Source organism: Lygodium microphyllum, chromosome 19, assembly GCF_053477565.2.
Source record: "Lygodium microphyllum isolate KBCC chromosome 19, Lygodium_microphyllum_v1.1.10, whole genome shotgun sequence".
NCBI lineage: Eukaryota > Viridiplantae > Streptophyta > Polypodiopsida > Schizaeales > Lygodiaceae > Lygodium > Lygodium microphyllum.
In genome coordinates this window covers 47,458,548-47,476,917 of record NC_141153.1, presented here as the reverse complement: position 1 = coordinate 47,476,917, position 18,370 = coordinate 47,458,548, and the positions used below count along the sequence as shown (strand labels likewise).

At 44.1% G+C, this 18,370-nt stretch overlaps 1 protein-coding gene across 1 annotated transcript in view; it reads right to left on the bottom strand.

Annotated features, from left to right (window-relative positions):
- LOC148019832 (intraflagellar transport protein 172-like) overlaps positions 1-18,370 on the bottom strand; it is a 324,662-nt gene that overhangs the window by 96,986 nt on the left and 209,306 nt on the right. The window contains exons 21-23 of the mRNA XM_087700018.1: positions 14,966-15,094; positions 14,834-14,887; positions 14,573-14,737 (exon numbers count right to left, since the gene is read on the bottom strand). Of these exons, the coding sequence (XP_087556144.1) occupies positions 14,573-14,737; positions 14,834-14,887; positions 14,966-15,094 (348 nt within the window). The remainder of the gene's footprint in view (positions 1-14,572; positions 14,738-14,833; positions 14,888-14,965; positions 15,095-18,370) is intronic.

The window sequence follows — 18,370 nt, the reverse complement described above, 5'->3', positions numbered from 1 at the left end:
GGGGACCGCTTGCAGACTAACTCCTTTCAGCTGGAATTGTTGGCAGTATCCAGATTACTTTCATGGGAAGACAAACATCAGCTCAGACCGAGATTTAACCGCATGGCCCGTTTAGGTGTGACGTCGATTGCGGATGCTACCCTTGCCACTCGCAATGTCCTCGCATCGTTTCGGACTGCTAGGAGACTCTTCAGGATCCCGCGCGGATACCGTGGTTTATGGGAAAAGCTTTTGTTGGAGCTTCAGGGTAGGCAACCCTTTCCTGCCCTGGCTGTGGATCGTCCTTGGCAGGACTGGGACCTTGCAGGCCGGTTGAGTCTGGAAAAGGCCTTTACTAATCAGGTGTATCATCTTCTCATTGAAGATCACCATTGGCTGGGTGTGAAAGCTAATACTGTTTGGGGACTGCGGAAATCGATGTCATGGTGGCAGGCGACGCTGATGGAGGGCTGGCGGAATAAGGCACCTTTCAAATGCAAAGTCTTTCTTTGGCGGGTAATGATTGGTGGTCTTCCTCTTGCCTCGGCCCTTTCCAAGCGTCGAATCTCGAATGGCAATTGTTTCTTTTGTACCACTACTGCGGAATCGGCCCGACATCGTTTTCTTTCTTGCCCGCTCGCCAAGAATATCTGGTTACTCTTGTCGCAAATCTGGCGCGCGGTGGTGGGGTCCTCACTAACTCCTTTCGATTGGGTTTTTGTGCGCCCAAAGTACCCCACACCGCCACAGTTACATATGCAGATCTTATTTCACTTTTTCAGATACTGGGGATGCTGGCACATTTGGACAACGCGCAATGCTTTTCTCTTTAATTCGGCCTCTAATGTACCGGGACATATTGCCAAGCTTAAAGGGCTCTTGCATTGGCAGGTAGATCTCATTCGACACTCCGACTTGCTCCCTCGGGAGGATTTGCATCCCTGGCATATGGCAATTACCTCTGGGTCGTTGCCATGATTGGTGTAACCTTTTTAGTGCATTAGTATGGGGATTTCCCACACGTTGGCCTAGGGCCCTTGTGTCTCTTGTAATTATGTAATCATGTGATCTTGTACCTTTTTTCGTAATTAATACAATTACCTTTTACGAAAAAAAAAGAGAGTTATATTGGTGTGTGTGAGACAGAGAAGCGTGCCGCTATGTCATCGCCTGTGCGCCTATCCCTACCGTCGCCCGTTTGACCTGTGGATCACCGCCCCTGCCGCCGTCGCCTAGTCCTGCGCGCCCTGTTAGACTGCACCGTTGACGCCTCCGCCTGATCCGCCTGTGGTCGCCAGTGCCCGCCTGATCCGCCTGTGCCCGCCTGTGGTCGCTTGACGACTGCCTGCCTGATCTGCCTGTGGTCGCTTGCCCTGCGTCAGCGTGCAGTGCCCTGTTAAACTGCCCCGTTGACACTTGAAGACTGAACGCCTGCTTCGCCTGTGCTCGCCTGCCCTGCGTCAGCGTGACGGCGACCTGTCGTGACCCTTCTGTTGCAGCGACCTGACCTCGCGTGTTGGTACGATCGGGCCTGAGCCTGCGCTATTCTGCCCCGCTTCTGGACGCAGGCTGAGGCAGCCACACAGCGAGAGGGCGAGTGAACCACGTCATCACGGGTCCCTGCTTCTGTACGTCATCCTTCAAACCACGTCATCGTGGATCCCTGCTTCTGCACGTCGGCCTTCAAACCACGTCATCGCGGGTCTCTGCTTCTGCACGTCGACCTGTAAGTACCCATAGAGAGAGAGAAAGAGTGAGTGAGAGTCCACAACCTGCAGGCAAGTCAGATGGTGGCTCTAATCTCATTTCTGCTCCTGCACGTCTGCTATTCCGTTTGCTCTGGTTTTGTGTTGCTGTCCTGCTCTGCATCCAGCAGTCGATCTGCCTTGGGATTACACCGCTAAGAGAGTGCGAGCCAGTGAGAGAGCAAGAGACTGAGAGACAGAGAGAGAGGACAGAAGCATGGCTGGGCTGGATATGGCTTTTATCGACCAGACGGTCCAAGCATACTTCCGACGAGACAATGGGTCATCAGGAACGTTCCTATGCGCAGGTTGCCTCTGAATCTGTGTATTTGTAGGAGATTGATTGGGAGCATTTGCTGGAGTTTGCCAATACTCTGCTTGGCGATTATGTCCAGCATAATCATGAAGCTTTTTCTGACTCGGGAACTGAAGAAGTTTTGGAAGCCACGGTGGACCCCAAAACTGTCTTGCGCTCTTTTTCGGTTTTTTATGACCGTGCGGTTATACTCTTCTTCACTGGCAGGATCCCAATGCTTTCCCATATTCGCCAGTGGTTGCACCATTTGGTACAAGGGGAGTGTGTTGAGGAGATCTTTGTTGGGCCCGGAGGCTTCTATGAGGTGCTGCTAAAATCGGAGAAGCATCGGGCTGAGCTCTTGTCCAAATTGCCATTGTTCTTTGATCGCCGTTTGGTCCACGTTGTGCCATGGTGCCCTATGGCAGACTTTCAGCGCCTGCTTCAACGTGAATGCCCGGTGTGGATTAAAGTGGAAAATTGTCCGGCTATTTATTGGCCATTGTTAAAGGATGCCATGGCCATTGTGGGAACGGTGCTGGTTCCCCCAAGCCTAAGGGCCATGAATCGCAATCGTTTGTGTATGTTATGGGACACTGCCAGGAAAAGGCCTGCGTGGCTTTGCCTTAATTGCTCTGGCATGCATCCTTTGCACTTTCACTTGAAATGGGGCAACTTTGTAGGACACTGCTTTTCGTGTGGAAAATTGGGGCATTTTATGGCCGAATGCCCAGAGAGGCAACCATCTTCAGATGATGCGCAGGTTGTGCTGCCTATGGATGACATGGTACTTGATGCTCCATCACAAGAGGCCAACCAGCCATCTAATGTTTTGGATAAAGGTAAACAATAGGTCCTAGTTTTGGATTCTCGTAACAATGACTGTCTAGAGGCACGTCCCAAAAAAGGTACAAAGTTGGATGCTGGCTTGGGGGATTCTGGGCCTAATGTTCCACAGGATTCCGTGCGCACGTATATGCACAGGAAAGAAATGTTCTCTTCACAGCATGCTGCACGTACTATGGTTCCTTCTGCTCCCCGTAATCAGTATACGAGGAAACTATATACAGACGGTCCAAAGGGCCCACTTGCTAAGTTGGCGTTTGATACTAGAGGTAATGTGATTACACCCTGGGATCGTCATTATCCCCGTTCCACTCCCAAGGCAGTGGATATTCCATCTACCTCTAAAGCGGGCCGTCAGAATTCTTTTGCAGTATTAACTGATTTTCTGGATGAAGGTGTCCTTGACATTCTAGCAGAAAAGGTTCAATCGAGGCAAGCGGTACCTCGTTCCTGATTTTCTTTTTGAAAATATATGAAGATAGCCACGTGGAATGTGCGAGGCATTTGTTCTCGCCATAAGCAACATGCCATGTGGACTGTCTTGCATGAGAATTAGTGGGATGTCTTGTGTGCGGTTGAGCACAAGAGTCACGGTGAAGCAGGAAAAGTTGTGGATTGCCATGGGTTTCGCTTGTTTTATGCAGGGACACATGCTATGCACTATTCGGGCGTGCTTATGATTGTCCATGAGAAATACCAGCCTGTTCTTATTAAAAATGATGTACAGGGCCGCTTTGTGGTAATCGAAGTTTTATTTGAAGGAGAGATCTTATGGTTGCTGGGCCTCTATGCTCCGAATGACCCTTCATCCCGACCGGATCTTTGGAAGACTTTGCAGAGCTCCATGCCACTTCGCAGAAGGGGTTTTTTGATGGGGGATCTCAATACGTGTGTTGACTCTTCTCAGTCCACTTCAGGGCATTCGGTGATGGATGCTCCGGAAAGTCGGGTGTGGAATGCCTTTGCTCTTGAGGTACTTAAGCAAGATCTATGGTCTTGGCTCCACCCTTCTTCTACAGGGTTTACTTTTCATTCCGCACAATATGCAACTACATGGTCGCGGTTGGACCGAATGTATATCATGCAGGATGATGATTTTCTTCCTGAGATGCTGGAAATGAAAGTCTTGCAACAATATGCCTTGTCGGACCATTTCCCTCTCCAGCTTGAGATACTTGCACAACCCATTGTACCTTTTATGCAGTTGCTAGATAGACTCCCTTTACGTTTCAACTCGTCTTATTTGAAGCATCCAATCTTTCAGGGCTATATGCAGCAATTGATTGAGAGGTTTTTATTGGACTTTGCCTCTGAGGGCTCGGCGTCCTTTGAACGACTGCACTCTAATGTGCAGCGGGTTGCTCGGCAGTATGGGATCCATCATGCCTCTATTTGTCGGCGGCGTCGACACGCAGCGGAAGACTTACTGGCTTTGGTTCGTTCGCTGCTGGTGGACACCCCAGATGATGAATTTCTGCTGTCACTGGAGATGCGTTTGGCTGATCTTATTAAAGAATTTCAGTTGAAATCTTATCAGCAGGTCAAAACTGCACAACTTGACTGACAATTTGCAAGATAGTGCTTGTCAGACTCATAAGTTCTTTCGCGCCTTGCATGTTTCTCCTGCTTGAGAAAATATGACTAGACTCCAGGATTCAGAAGGTCGAATGGTCACTGATCCGCAGACCATTGTCAATATGTACAGGAATTATTTTCTGGATCTTCTTGGTTCTTCTCCGTAGCCTTCTGACCAGGTTACGCATGCATGCTCAGTCTTCTATGATCTGGTCCGCCATCAGGTTCCACTTGATATGCAAGCTACTTTGGAGGCAGATATTTGTGAGGAGGAGGTTATGGAAGTTTTGTTACACCTGCCTAAGGATAAAATTCCTGGTTGGGATGGTCTCACCAATGAATTCTTTGAGAGCTCAGCTACCCAACTGGTGAAGCCATTGGCGGCTATGTTTTAGCAGGTTTGGGAAACAGGGATCATGCCTTCCTCATGGAATGAAGGCCTTATCAAACTGCTTCCAAAGGTTCCTTCGCCGTCAATGTTGCAACATTGGAGACCAATTTCTTTGATGGGTTCGATGTATAAAATCTTTTCCAAAGTGCTGGCGAATCGGCTCCACAAGCACCTTCCAGCTATTGTGCATCCTCTTCAATATGGTTTCATTAAGGGCTGCAACATTCTGCATAATATCTTAAATGTGCAAATGGCTATTGACTATGCAAGGCACTCTAGTCAGGAAGTCGTATTGATTCAATTGGATTTGGAAAAGGCTTTTGACTATTTAGACTGGTCTTTCATTGCAGAACTTATGTTTGCTATGGGTTTTGGTACTCGGATGTCCCGATTGATCTACACCATTAGTGCTACGGCCTCTCCGCGAGTTATGCTCAATGGTGGTGTTACAGAGCCATTTGTCCTTGCACGCTCGGTGAGACAGGGTTGCTCTTTGAGTCCTCTCTTCTTTGCCCTGGTGACCCACCCGGTTCCTTCAATGTTATCTTCAATGGCAGCTTCTACTCAGCTGGCCGGATTCTCTTCCTTTGGGACAGCACTTCATTAGCCAATCTTTGGCTGATGATAGCTTTATGATTTTGCGTGCGGACAAGGACAACATTCGCAAGGCATTAGATGTTTGGACGCTCTTTGGTCATGCTTCTGGTCTTCGTATCAATGCCTTCAAATCAGCCATTCTCAGTTGCACGGAGTTTGATTTACAGTCATTGGGCTGGCAGGGTCAGGTTGTTCCCCGTGGCTCCATTGTCAGGCATCTTGGGTACCCGTTGGGTGTTGACGTTCGACCAAAGCAACTACTGGAGTGGATTTCACAGAAACTGGCAGCTAAGTTTATGTATTGGAAGTCGCAAGCGTGGCCCTTCCATGTCCGCCTCAAAGTGGCTCAGACAATTATGTTGCCAATGCTCACATATTTCTTGCCATTGTTGCCATGGACTCCTGCATATCTGGACCATTCGGAATGCTTTTCTTTTTGATTCCGCCTCTAATGTTCAGGGGCATATTGCTAGGCTTAAAGGTCTCTTGCATTGGTAGATAGATCTTATTCGGCACTCTGACATGCTCCCTCGAGAGGACTTACGTCCTTGACATCTGGCAATTTCCTCTGCGTCTTTGCCATGACTTTTTGTAACTCTTTAGTCGTCTAGTTCTTATAGAGAGACAGAATGTTTTTACACACACTGGCGTAGAGCCATCGTGTATCTTGTAATCATGTAAACTTGTACCTTTTTCGTAATTAATACAATTACCTTTTACGGAAAAAAAAAGAGAGAGTTATATTAACGTCTACGAAAGGCCAAGTTGGCCTATGATACCAAAACGTTACACACAAAATGTCTGGGAAACTTTCCAGGTCCTAGTAAAGCTACCATCCAATGCTATGATAAACTAATTGAGTAGGTAGAAAATGGTATATAGGCTGGGTACAATTCATGTGTGTTCCAAGTATGGTGTGGAACTAGTCCGATATATTTTCCTACGTGCCCTGTTTCGTCCAAGACTGGGGGTTGGACTGCCCTGGTTGCCAACCTGCCTGACGATTTTGACCTACACACCAGCTGTTGCACCCTACCCTGCCTCTTGTTTGCTCATCTTTTGCAGACCTGTGTGCGTGTGAGTCCGATTTTGACTTGGCCACTCACCCCATTTTGATGATGTTTTCTTGTCTAGCATAGCCAATGGTGAGGTGGTCGGATTCTCTCTCCCTTCGTAGGAACAGTTGGTGGGTCAGGCCTTGGCGGATGACACCTTTATGTTTCTTAAGGCTGATCTAGATAACAAACAAAGAGCGATGGCCACATGGGACTTATTCACCCTTGCCTCAACACTACACATTAATGCATCCAAGTCGGCCCTTAATAGTTGCACTGAGAGCGATCTTTGGGCTTTGGGCTTTGGGCTAGCAAGGCGAGGTAGTGCTTAAGGGCTATTTTTTCAGGCACTTGGGCTATCCTTCGGGAGTGTAGGTTTCACCCAAGGCGCTAATAGATTGGATCTTGTTGGGCATTATGGATAACTTTGTGTATTGGAAATCATAAGTTTGGCCTTGTCCTGTGAGATTAAAAATAGTACAGACAATCATGATACCAATGATTTCATATTACCTTCCCTTGTTCCCTTGGCCAAAGTGTCATTTACAGTAAATCACACAACCTATTTGGTTTTTGCTTTGGAAAGAAGATTATACTCAGATGGTACCCTCTTGGATCTCTTGGCACAATGTCTGCACTCCCAAAGGAATGGGTGGTGGGGTTATTCTGGACTTGGAGACACATATGAATACTCTTTGTTGGTCATTGTTCGAGGCCTTATACGAGGGCAATCAACCTTAATCATCGATTGCTAGGTCTTTCCTTGAGTCATCGATTTGTCTCATGGTCGAATGTGGTTAATGCCAAACAACCTATCTAGCCTAAGTCTTCTATGCTATTGAATCATTTGGTCCACTCTTGGAAATTGGTCCTTGTTAAATCTTTTTGGCACCCACCTTTGGATCGGGAGGTGGCAAACTCCCCGAGACCAGAAGTGTTAATGGTTTGAAAGCTTCTCTCTTGACAAGGCAAATAGGAACAAAGACTAATGATGAATAGGATGGGGCAACTTTGGGACTCGTCACTATTGTCGATGCTCTTGTACGTGTCAATGGGGTTGTTATGTCCTTCAAGTTGCCTTGACACTGCTTCCATACGTCTGGAGGCTACGTGATTTGTGGCACGACATCTCCACCTCTTTACGGCCCGTGCAACCTCTTCCCTCTTTGGACCAGGAGGTCCCTTGGCAGGATTGGATGATTGATGGTTGGCTACTTTTGGGTCGTGCTTCAACCAATCAAATATATCATTTGCTTATTCGCGCTAAGGACTGACTTGTCCAGAAAGGCAATACCACTTAGGGTCTCCGGAAATGCAAAGCCTGGTGGAAATTTGTGGTAATGACAAGCTAGCTTAACAAAATGCCTTTCCAATCCAAGGTTTTCTATTATGAGGACATGTATTTTTAAAAGCTCACTTAACATGTGGATTAATTTTTAACCACATGGTTAAGTAAATGTAGCACATGTGAGGTGTAACTAGGGTTAGAGTAAATTTATGAGCCCAAGACTCGAGGAAATCACGGGATATCAAAGGCAAATGGTGCTACAAGTTATGTTGCACAGATACTTGGTGGTATTTGGTGCCAGTTGATGGCCTGGGTCATTCATTTGGCCATAAGTGTCAGTTGGTGACACTAGAGAAGTGGCATTTAATGGTTCCATGAGAGTATCCTCATGAAATGCATCTCGGTCTCTCAAACCGGTATGGCTCTGCTGCCCACGCTATCTCTGCTGTCTACTAGCATAAACTCTCTCGTGTATCCTCTTTGCTATCTTTGTTGCATGTCAGGGACCTGAGATAGTAATAACTTTGGAATCACCACTTAGTGAGATAGAAGTCTAGGAGACAATGGCGCGTCTGTAGGTTTGTGTGTCTCCTAAGTTACAACTCGTATCATTGCCTCTATGGCCTGGGTTGCATCTATTTGTGGTGTTGTTGTAATCTATTGTGGAATCTATAGCTCTTGGATAACTTGGGGAGTGGCTATGGAGGCCATTGGAGGCTGAGGTGGCACTGTATGGATTGGTGGTCTAAGGTCCTTGACCACTCCCCATTGTCCCTCTGCCTGTCTCAACTTTGGGCCTCTTTGCTTCTACCCCTGTCCCTCGTATGCGCGCTCTCACTATTGTTGGTGTGGCCTTCTCTATCTAGTAGTGCATCGTCTCTGGCCCTTTGCGTCACTCCTCCATGTCCTAGGTCTACCATCTCCCTAATCTCTCAAGAAGGTTTGGCATTGGTGAGTCCTAGGGCACTCCGTTGCAAGATGTCAGATCATCCTACAAGCGCAGCACTGCCCCGGGGGTCTTCTGTATGTGACAGGCCTCCATGTCCTAGGTCTACCATCTCCCTCATCTCTGAAGGAGGTTTGGCATTGGTGAGTCTTGGGGCACTCCGTTGCAAGATGTCAGATTATCCTACAAGCGAAGCATTGCCTCGGGGGTCTTCTGTATGTGACAGGCTGGGTGAGAAAACTTCCATGGACAAAGGGAATCCTGATGGTTTGAGGAAGTTAATGTAAGGACTCTATGGGAACAGTAACTTGAACCAATGGGTATTTGTGTGGGCGTTCTGATATTGTGTCCACAAGGTCCTCTCTCTTTGTATGACATGGCCGAATGCACTGCCAATCTCAGAGAGGTATAGTGTGAAGTACTCATTGAAGCCGAAAAAATAGATGGTGATGGCAGTGCCATTTCTGAGTGATGAGTAGTCTTGGCCCTCAATCCATGTGTCTAAGTATGCCATTGATGATGTAACATCAAGAGGGCTGGCAAGAAGTGTTGGCTCCATTTGCTCGGGCGAGCCAGCTCGAAGCACCCCTTCCCTAGGGGTACCACGCATGTGACCCTAGCAGGAGTGCTGTTGAAAGCCGACTAGATGGAGCCCTTGAGAATGTGAATGGATAGGCGATCTCCAACCAATTTGCAAGCTAGAGAAGACGCCTCTAGGGTTGTCACATTGTCCCTAAGTGCCAACTTTATGTTCAGACCAAAGTGAATCGGCGGGAAGGCATCGACCGACTATGTGTGGAGGGTTGCACTAGAGCCCCCTAGTGGTGGTAGGGGATCGGCTGCAATCTCATGCGATGTTGCTAGCTCCATGTGATTGTGGTGCTAGCTATGATTGGATGACTTGTGTTGAGCTTTGCTCTAGTGATTTTGACACCTGAAGGGAGGGATGTGCTAAGATGGATACGACAAGGAATTGGACGAAGGCTGGGAGGGTGAATGAAGAAGGCGAGGACTATGGCTATGGATTGGTGTTTGTGGGATAGGCGAGCTATGGCGGGCAAGTGGCACGGTGGAGGAGGCGTGACAGGCTGTGTGATGGGATGTAGGAAGCATGACAATTGGATGGAAGCATGGGAAGGGCATGGCAGAGGCGTGACGGGCTGATTGAAGCATCAAGGGTGATAGAAAGGAGAGGTGCTGAATCGCGACAGTCAAGTGTCAGTTGGCAAAGCATGTCACGTGGGGTCATTGGCATATTTGGGTCACTTGCAATGCATTCATTTTTTATGCTGCCTCGGGCATCCAGAGTCATGTTGCAAAGTTTAAGGGACTTCTTCGGTCACATCTTGATCTCATTTAGCATGCTCATATCTTGACTAGAGATGATTTAGTACCATGGTGTTGGGCAGTCTCTTTTGATACCCTGCCCTTACTTTTGTACTTCTTTCTGTTCTTTCCTTATTTGACTTTTAATATAATCATTCATTACGAAAAAAGAGAGGGAGAGAGGCAAGTTGACCATTCCCTAGGATCGTCGTATCCAAAATCAGCTCTTAAGTGAGGATCCCACTACCTCTAAGTTTGATCATCATGGGAAAAATGCATTTGTAGTGCTGATAGACTTTTTGGATGACGAGAATAGTTGGGATGTATTATGTGCTATTGAACATAAAAGTCACTAGTAAAGTAGGTAGAATTGTGGATTGCCATGGGTTTCGATTGTTTAATGTTGGGGGCATTGCAATGCATTACTCTGGTGTCCTCATGGTTGTTTATGAGAAATTTCAACTGGTGCTTGTAAAGAATGATGTGTTTGGGTGTTCTTTGGTGATTGAAATTATGTTTGAAGGTTAGGTTTTATTGCTGGTTGGAGTTTATGCATTGAACGACTCCTTGTACCATCATGACCTATGGGATTGCCTAAAAGCAGACTTGTCTCTTGGTAGACCGGGCTTACTAATGGGCCACTTCAATATGTGTATGGATCCTTTGCAATCTACATCTGAGCACTTAGTGATGGATGCACCAAAGAGCCGTGCATGGGATGATTTTGCATTGGCTATCCTCAAACAACACCTTTAGCCTTGGCTCTATGGATCGACCGCATGATTTACTTTTCAGTCAGCTACCCAACATTTGATGACATGGCCTCGATTGAATTGTATATATTATGCATGATGATGTTTTCTTTTCAAATATTTTGGAAATGAGAGTATTATAGAAGTATGCATTATTAGATCACTTTCCTTTGTAGTTTGACATGCTTGTATAGTCCATTGCTCTGTTTGTACAGTTTCTGAGTAGACTTTCTTTGTATTTCAATTCCCCCTATTTGAGTCATGCTGTCTTCAATGCTTACATGGGACATCTGCTTGACAGGTTTCTCCTTACTAGAAATCTCAGGCTTGGCGACTTCATGTACACCTCAAAGTGACCCAGACTATTTTGTTGCCCCATGCTTTCTTTCCAACAGTATTTGATATGTGGGTGGAGAGACAACATGTTTTTTTTGGTAAGTATCCCTTGGTTTTGGAAATGGCTCATTAGTTGGTGCATGCCTTAAAGGTTCTGCTTGCTCATTTAACTCTGCGTTTTAATCAATCTTTTCTATATGATTAGTTTTTGGGTAAATGCAGCAACTAATTGCTTTGGATAGAAATGCATGGCCCATTTTTAGGAACAATGCACATGCTTTGTCTTGACAATATTGTATTTAACATGCATAAGCCTTTGGAGGTGAATTGTAGCATTTGCAATCCTTGTTGGAACATTCGGTGTCTATGCAACAGGAAGGGGACATGAAACAAGACTGGTCAGAATCTTATAAAAATTCAATATGGTATTCGATTGAAAAGAAATTATAGAGTAGAGAGAGAAGAGGAGAGAGTTTTTGTATTATATATGACTGAGTTACAAGGAGTAGTAGCCAACAACATGCACTTAGATGAGGAGCTTGATCCACCCGATCACCCTCACATGAAAGATCTTTCATGTACTATATTTATGTACATGAAAGATCTCATTTGCAATCACAATCTTGCTCTTTGTCTCACTCACAATCTCATTCTCATTCACAATCTCAATCTCGAATTTCACAAAACAAGATGATGGTCTATCTTGATTAGTTGCCTTCTAAACGGCTTTATGCACTTAGCAAGAAGCTTTTTCCAAAGGACACATTTTTTCCAAGAAAATAAAGAATGCAATCCTCAAAAACTAGCATACCAATGCAAATCTACCAAAAATAACAAAAGAAAGGCGAAAGCAACATGGCAACACGTTTTTAAAAAAAAATAAGTGTTGAAAAAATTTATTTTTCATTTTCAAAGGCTCATAGCTTCAAAACTGTGAGGAATTTGATAGAGCTTGTGAGAGGACAAAATGTTTTCCTCAATGCCCTCTTCAAACTTTGTGAGATGGCACTCAATTGAATTCTGCCAAATTTGACTACAATGTAACCTCAAAGACAAAACATGTTCCTATATGTTGGAGAAATTTTGACAAAAAATGCATCATTACCAAAATTTGTCCACACTCTCAAAACGAGCTAAAAATCACTTCCAAACACTACTTACATGTTACAGAAAAGATCAATTTGGCTTTTTTGGGGCATATCACAAGATACCTTTGATAAATTATTACCTATAGTAAGTATAAATTGCTAGCCCTTTGGGATGTTTTGCATGATAATAACAATTAGATTCATCATTTCTTTGCTCATCTATGGCAAAAATATGCTATGGAGGAGAATATTGTGTGCTTGATGAATGAGCAGGGTGACATGGTTATTGAGCCTGGATCTATTTTCAGATGTACTTGGAGTACTGCATGTTGGGTCTGCATGCAGTTCTTTCTGATGCTGTTCATTCTGCTCATTGACACATTTGTGACATGGTCCAAAATTAGATTGAGCTTGAATGGGCAAATTTGATGGAGTTGGATATTACTAAGCTCAAGAAATGTCTTGGTTGGGATGGCCTGCCGCCGCCTCGCTAATAAACTGTTTTCAGTCCATGTTGAACAATTCAAAAGCCCACTAACTTGCCTTTGCTAGCATGTATGGAGATTTGGTTTGATGCCTTGGAATTAGAAGATTGCAGTCATTTGTTTGCTGCCCAAGGTTCCTTCCGTGTGCACCTTGATGCAATGGAGACCCATTTCTGTTATGGATACCTTGTACAAAATACTTTCCAAAATCATGACCAATGGATTGCAAAAAGTTTCTCTAGTTGATTCATCCATATTAGTATGGTCTTACTAAGGGACAAACATCATGGATAATATTTTGAACGTTCAGATGGGGATTGATCATGCAAGCTTGTTGCCAGCAGGTTGTTATGATCTAGCTAGATACTTAAAAGGCTTTTGATCATGTTAATTGGCGTTTTCTATGGCAACTAATGTCTAGCATGGATTTTGGTCCTCGCATCATTTCTCTTATTGATACCATCAGCTGGAACACTATGGCACATAGTGCACTTAAATTGTAGGGGGAGGGGGGATCACAAATGAGCCATGTCTCATTCTCTTCATCAAGTTTGCCCTCTTAGTCTTTTACCATTCACATTGGTCACTCACCTGATGGTCTCTTCATTGGATAAGTTGGTTGATGATGAGGACATCATTGGTTTAACTCTTCCTAGTGGTAGTCAACTTTTGGGTTAATCTTTGGCATACAATTCCTTTATGTTTCTCAAGGTTGACTAGACCAATGTGAATAGGGCAATGGCTGTTTGGAGTCTAGTTGGTTTGGCTTCAGTGCTTCATATCAATGCTCATAATTCTACATCGAGTTCTTGTATGGAGATAGATTTGCAAGTTCTGAGCTAGCAGGGAGTAGTTGTTTCTAAAGATGAAATTACTTGGCAGCTCGGTTATCACATGTGTGTGGATGTGGCTCCTGAGGCCTTGCAAAATTGGATGTCTTCCTGAGTTCATGACAGGTTTATGTATTGGAAATCTTGGGACTGGCCTCTTTATGTGCAGTTTAAAGTCGCACAATCCATCATGGTTAGTATGGTTTCATATTTTTTGCCCTTACTTCTCTGGACCAAAAAGTCTCTCTCGGAATTGGTGCAGCCCATCCACTTTATTAAATTGTCTAGGTCAGGTGTGGATATCTTGGTAGCATGTAACTACTCCAAAATGGTTGGATGGGGCTGCTTTGTTGGATGTCAATATCCATATCACAGCTTTGAGACTAGCTTTTTTGTAGGCTCTATGTGTACAAACTCATCCTTGGACAGATATTGCAAATTTTTTATTGAGGAGATTGGTATCTCCCATGGTCGTAATGTTATTTGGGCTTCTTGGTGGTGTGTTCTGACTCTGATGCGGTCCCTTGAAATTTCAGTCCTTTCTCCTTATTTGATTGGCTCCTAGTAGGAGATTCTCCCCTTTACAATTTGGCCTCCTCTTGATTTAGGTGAGTTTCCTTTCCTATTTTCTTTATGGTGATTTTTTATTAGGTTCTGTTGTATATATTTCTAACCTTGGCTCATAGCTGAGCTAGTTGTAATAGAAATCTTGTTCCTTGAAATATAAAAATAATTCTATATTTCTAAATCTACTATGATATCATCAGGATGCTGTGGCAACCACATTCTTGGTTTCTACCCTGGTCCAGTTTTCAGTGTACCTGTGGAGTTTCTCTTTTATAGCAATTTAAAGTTTTCCCCTGTGAAAGTATCCTTCTGGAAGTTAGTAAGAAAACCAGAAAAGCTGAAACTTAATGTGTTTATATGCACATTGGTATAACATCTTCATTTTCATTTCACTGTGTGTTGGATTAGGCCAAATCAAATTGTTTACTGATCTGCACGCTAAGAATTATAGACAGTTATAATCTCTAGAACCTGGTATTTAGAAGCCAACCAGTCGCCCCATTCTTCTTCAAGTTGAGATATTTCATCTGGAAAATTTCTTCGTGCTAGCTCTATAGCATGACGATAAGAATGCCCTTTTTGATATGCTGATTTAGCCCTTTGCAAATCCCCAATGTTCTCCATAAATTGACCAAGCTGCAATTTTTATCCACCACCAAAATATGCTTGTAAATAAAGATTTACAAGGAAAGGATGATATAGGGAAAGAAGACGTTTCTTTGAGAGTGTGACCTTTTCAAACATCTCTGAACTTGCAAGTGCCTCTGCTATTGTATCCAATAATTCCTGCTATTGCAAGTTATAAAGTTTTAAGAATTAGTTTATTCCGAGCAAGAATCATTTCAGTAAATGAAAGGCACTGACCTCAGTTCTTTGAATGGGTGACTTTAAGGCATAATCGGCAGCATGACCGATAAATTTTCCACACAGAAAAATTTTTATGCCAGTGCAAATATCACCAGATTGTATCTTCTCTTTGCCAGCATCTTCTAACTGAAGAAAATATGCAGAATATACTGAGCTACTGTTGAAGAAAAAGGGAAAGTTGAAGTATTTCTATGTCTGACTATTATCATAGTTTAGTCTAATCCTAGAGAAATTAATATTCAAGGGCTTAAATGCTAGCATTTGCCTGGCCTGTTTGTAACAGCCATTTGAAATACTTCTCACGTAAATTATTCCTATCATGGAAGTCCTTAGCATCTGCCATTACCAGTGCATCATTCCATCTGATATTAACTGGACAGGAACAATGGTGAGTATGCTACAGTCAAATTAACATAGCGTTTCACACTTCGTTTTTTATATGAACACTGAACAGTCTCAAAAGGAGTTAATATAATTTGAACGTCTGACATTAAAAGATCAGATACATGAACAGCATAGGTGGAAACAGATTGAGTGTAGCAGGATGATCAAGGACCCCAAATGAAACCTTTGCATGGTTCATCAAAGCTCAGATCCTGCCTTCATCCTTGCAGCTGCTGTTTATACATTTTGGCTTATACAAGAAAAAAACACAATAACTAGCGGGTTTATTATTCTGCCTATTTCTTCCATGCAGCTGCTGCTTATACATTTTGGCTTATACAAGAACAAAACACAATAACAGGGGATTTATTAATAGAATTTAAAAAAAGTTGACAACCACACCTTTGACAGTTTCACAGATTTAACCGACCCAAACTGAAATGTGACAGATGACTAGAAAATCTATTTTTTAAGGTATTTCTTCACCGATGTTATCTTTGGTTTACAGCAAAGGGCTGCAAATGGAAAACTAACTTTAACCCATTTGGTGACTCATGAGCAGATGGCTAAATAGCACATGCCAAATCCAATAGCCTATTATGATTCCCATGAAGATATGTCAATGGCGTAAAGAAGGGACACAGCAAGTAGGCAGGAACATAAGGATCAGCATTAGATTGAATTAAAAATTTGTTTATGACATATTACACTTTGCATGCTGATGTATCATGTTGCCAATGACAATTTGTGATTTTTATAGACAGAATACCTGTAACTATTTATGCACATGTCTATTGCATTATCAACAAGGCCATGCTTTAACAACATTTCTTCAGCATCCTGGAAAATCAATGATGTATAGAGCATCAATAATTAATTAAATAGAACTTTTGAATCAGAAATAAATCCACACATTCACCTCAGTGACTAGTTTGTCATGTAGAAACTGTAAACAAGCACTAGATCGAGGGCATGAATGATCTTTACAAAACCCTCTCTAGCAATTGGTCTGAGACATGACAGGTTTTTCCTCATCACTTTGTAGGGAATTGGATTACAAAAACAAAAGAAATGATCCCAAAAGCAAATGGAAGGCATAAGGTAAGGCCTGGAAGAGGCTTTAGGGTGCTCATCAGGGTCAATGTGTAGCTCTAGCTCCCCCCAGCCAAGATAGCTGCGCTTATACCTCCATCTTGCCCAGACATGAGTGACTTAGATAGTTGCACTTGCACCTCCTAGTCACTAGCAATCGAGATAGATGCACCTGCACCTCTACCTCTCCCCTAGTTACCAGCAGCCCAAGTAGCCACACCTGCATTTTCACCTCCAATCCCTTAGGCCATTGCTAGCTAGTTGTTAATTTCAGTAGCCATGACTTCATGGCATTTTGGATAATTTAGCTTCTATCCCTTTCTGCTAGAAATTTTCCATGTAGATACAAAGATTTTAGCTTCAGAAGTACGAGGAGGGGATTCCCCTGCTGTGGGAGAGAGAGGAGTTGGATGTGTGGCTCTAGATTATGCAAATATGGTTTCACAGATCCTGACTGTTGAAGAGAGGGTGGGAATTGAGATGCTCCCCGCGTGGGGAAGAGAGGAGGAGCTGGAGTATGTGGCTTGAATCACTCCCTAGATTTTGAGGATTTTCCTACTCTAGATGAGGCTATAGAGATTGCAGTGAGGAGACATGATGCAGTCTATACTAGAAGGCAGAGGAGATGGACATGGGCTCTGGAGCCACACCAGTCTGAGAGACGTACATGTTCCTCTCATGGAATGTGCAAGGTTGTGTCACGCCCTTGATATCCCTCCATGTCGCGGCTCGCTCACAACACGCGTAACTCGTTTGTCTAACTTGCACATGGGTAACTTGACGCTTGGAGTCATCGAATCACGCCACAAAAGAGTTTCGGGCTCACAAGGGTCCACTTTCAACCATCTTGGACCATGGCGCCACGGGTCAATCCCACCTCTCCTCAAAAAAAAGTTGTGTCGACTTGAACTTGGAGCAGGGGGCCTAGCTGCCTCGCTCAAAATGAGAACCCTACACGCCGGGAGACAAAAACGATGGTTGCTCCATGAGGCACAACCACCATGGAGGAGGGGGGGAGACATGGGGTTGCCCAAGCCTCGCACTCCATTCCCTCATACCAGGTCACATGGGGTTGCCCAAGCCTCACACTTCCTTCCCTCATACCGACCCGGTATGAGGGGAGGGAGGGTGAAAGTCTCATGAGACATCTTCTTCGTAGGGTGCTTGTTGGAGGCTTTGTTGAATTTCTCATGACCAAGGGTATCATCTCTTGGTAGAGAGGATATCGGAGTTGTTACCAAGGCAAAGTTTCACTTACTAGGCTTCAGCAATGGGTGCTACAGAGATTCAGGGTTGTGTTTGCATTGTATAGAACAACAATGGCTTCAAATAGTTCACGACTGAGGTATCCTAGTCCAAGGGAGGGTCTTATGGGTTTTTGTGAGAGTAGATGAGGCAGTCAATGGACTGTTGGTCATTTATGCCCCAAATGGCCAGTGGAACAGAAGATAATTCTGGACAACCTTCAGTCTTTACCCTCTGTCAACATTCGGATAATTGGTGGAGACTTAAATATGATAGAGGCTTTGGAGGACTGTTAATACAGAATGGCAACCCTTGTCGGTATTACCTCCACCATGGCTTCTTTGTCCCATTCCCCCCAAACCGCCTAAGAGGGCCTTGTACATACATGATTTGTTTGGCACTTAGCTCCAACTATGTTGTTGAGGACTTCTACTTTGTTGCGTTTTCTTTTGAGTAATGTAATTAGCCACATCTTTATTCTATAGAAAAAAGAATTTGGTGATTTTTAGTTGACAACTAGATTTTGGGAAGGATTTTGTGATTTCTACCTTAAATACTACCTTTTTAGGTGGTGTTTGAAAAATGGTCTATGCTCACACATTTAGGAGACTGTCCATGCATTTTTTATCAATTTGTTTTCAAGGCCTTACCCCCGGGCCCTGATCCCAACTAATCGCTCAA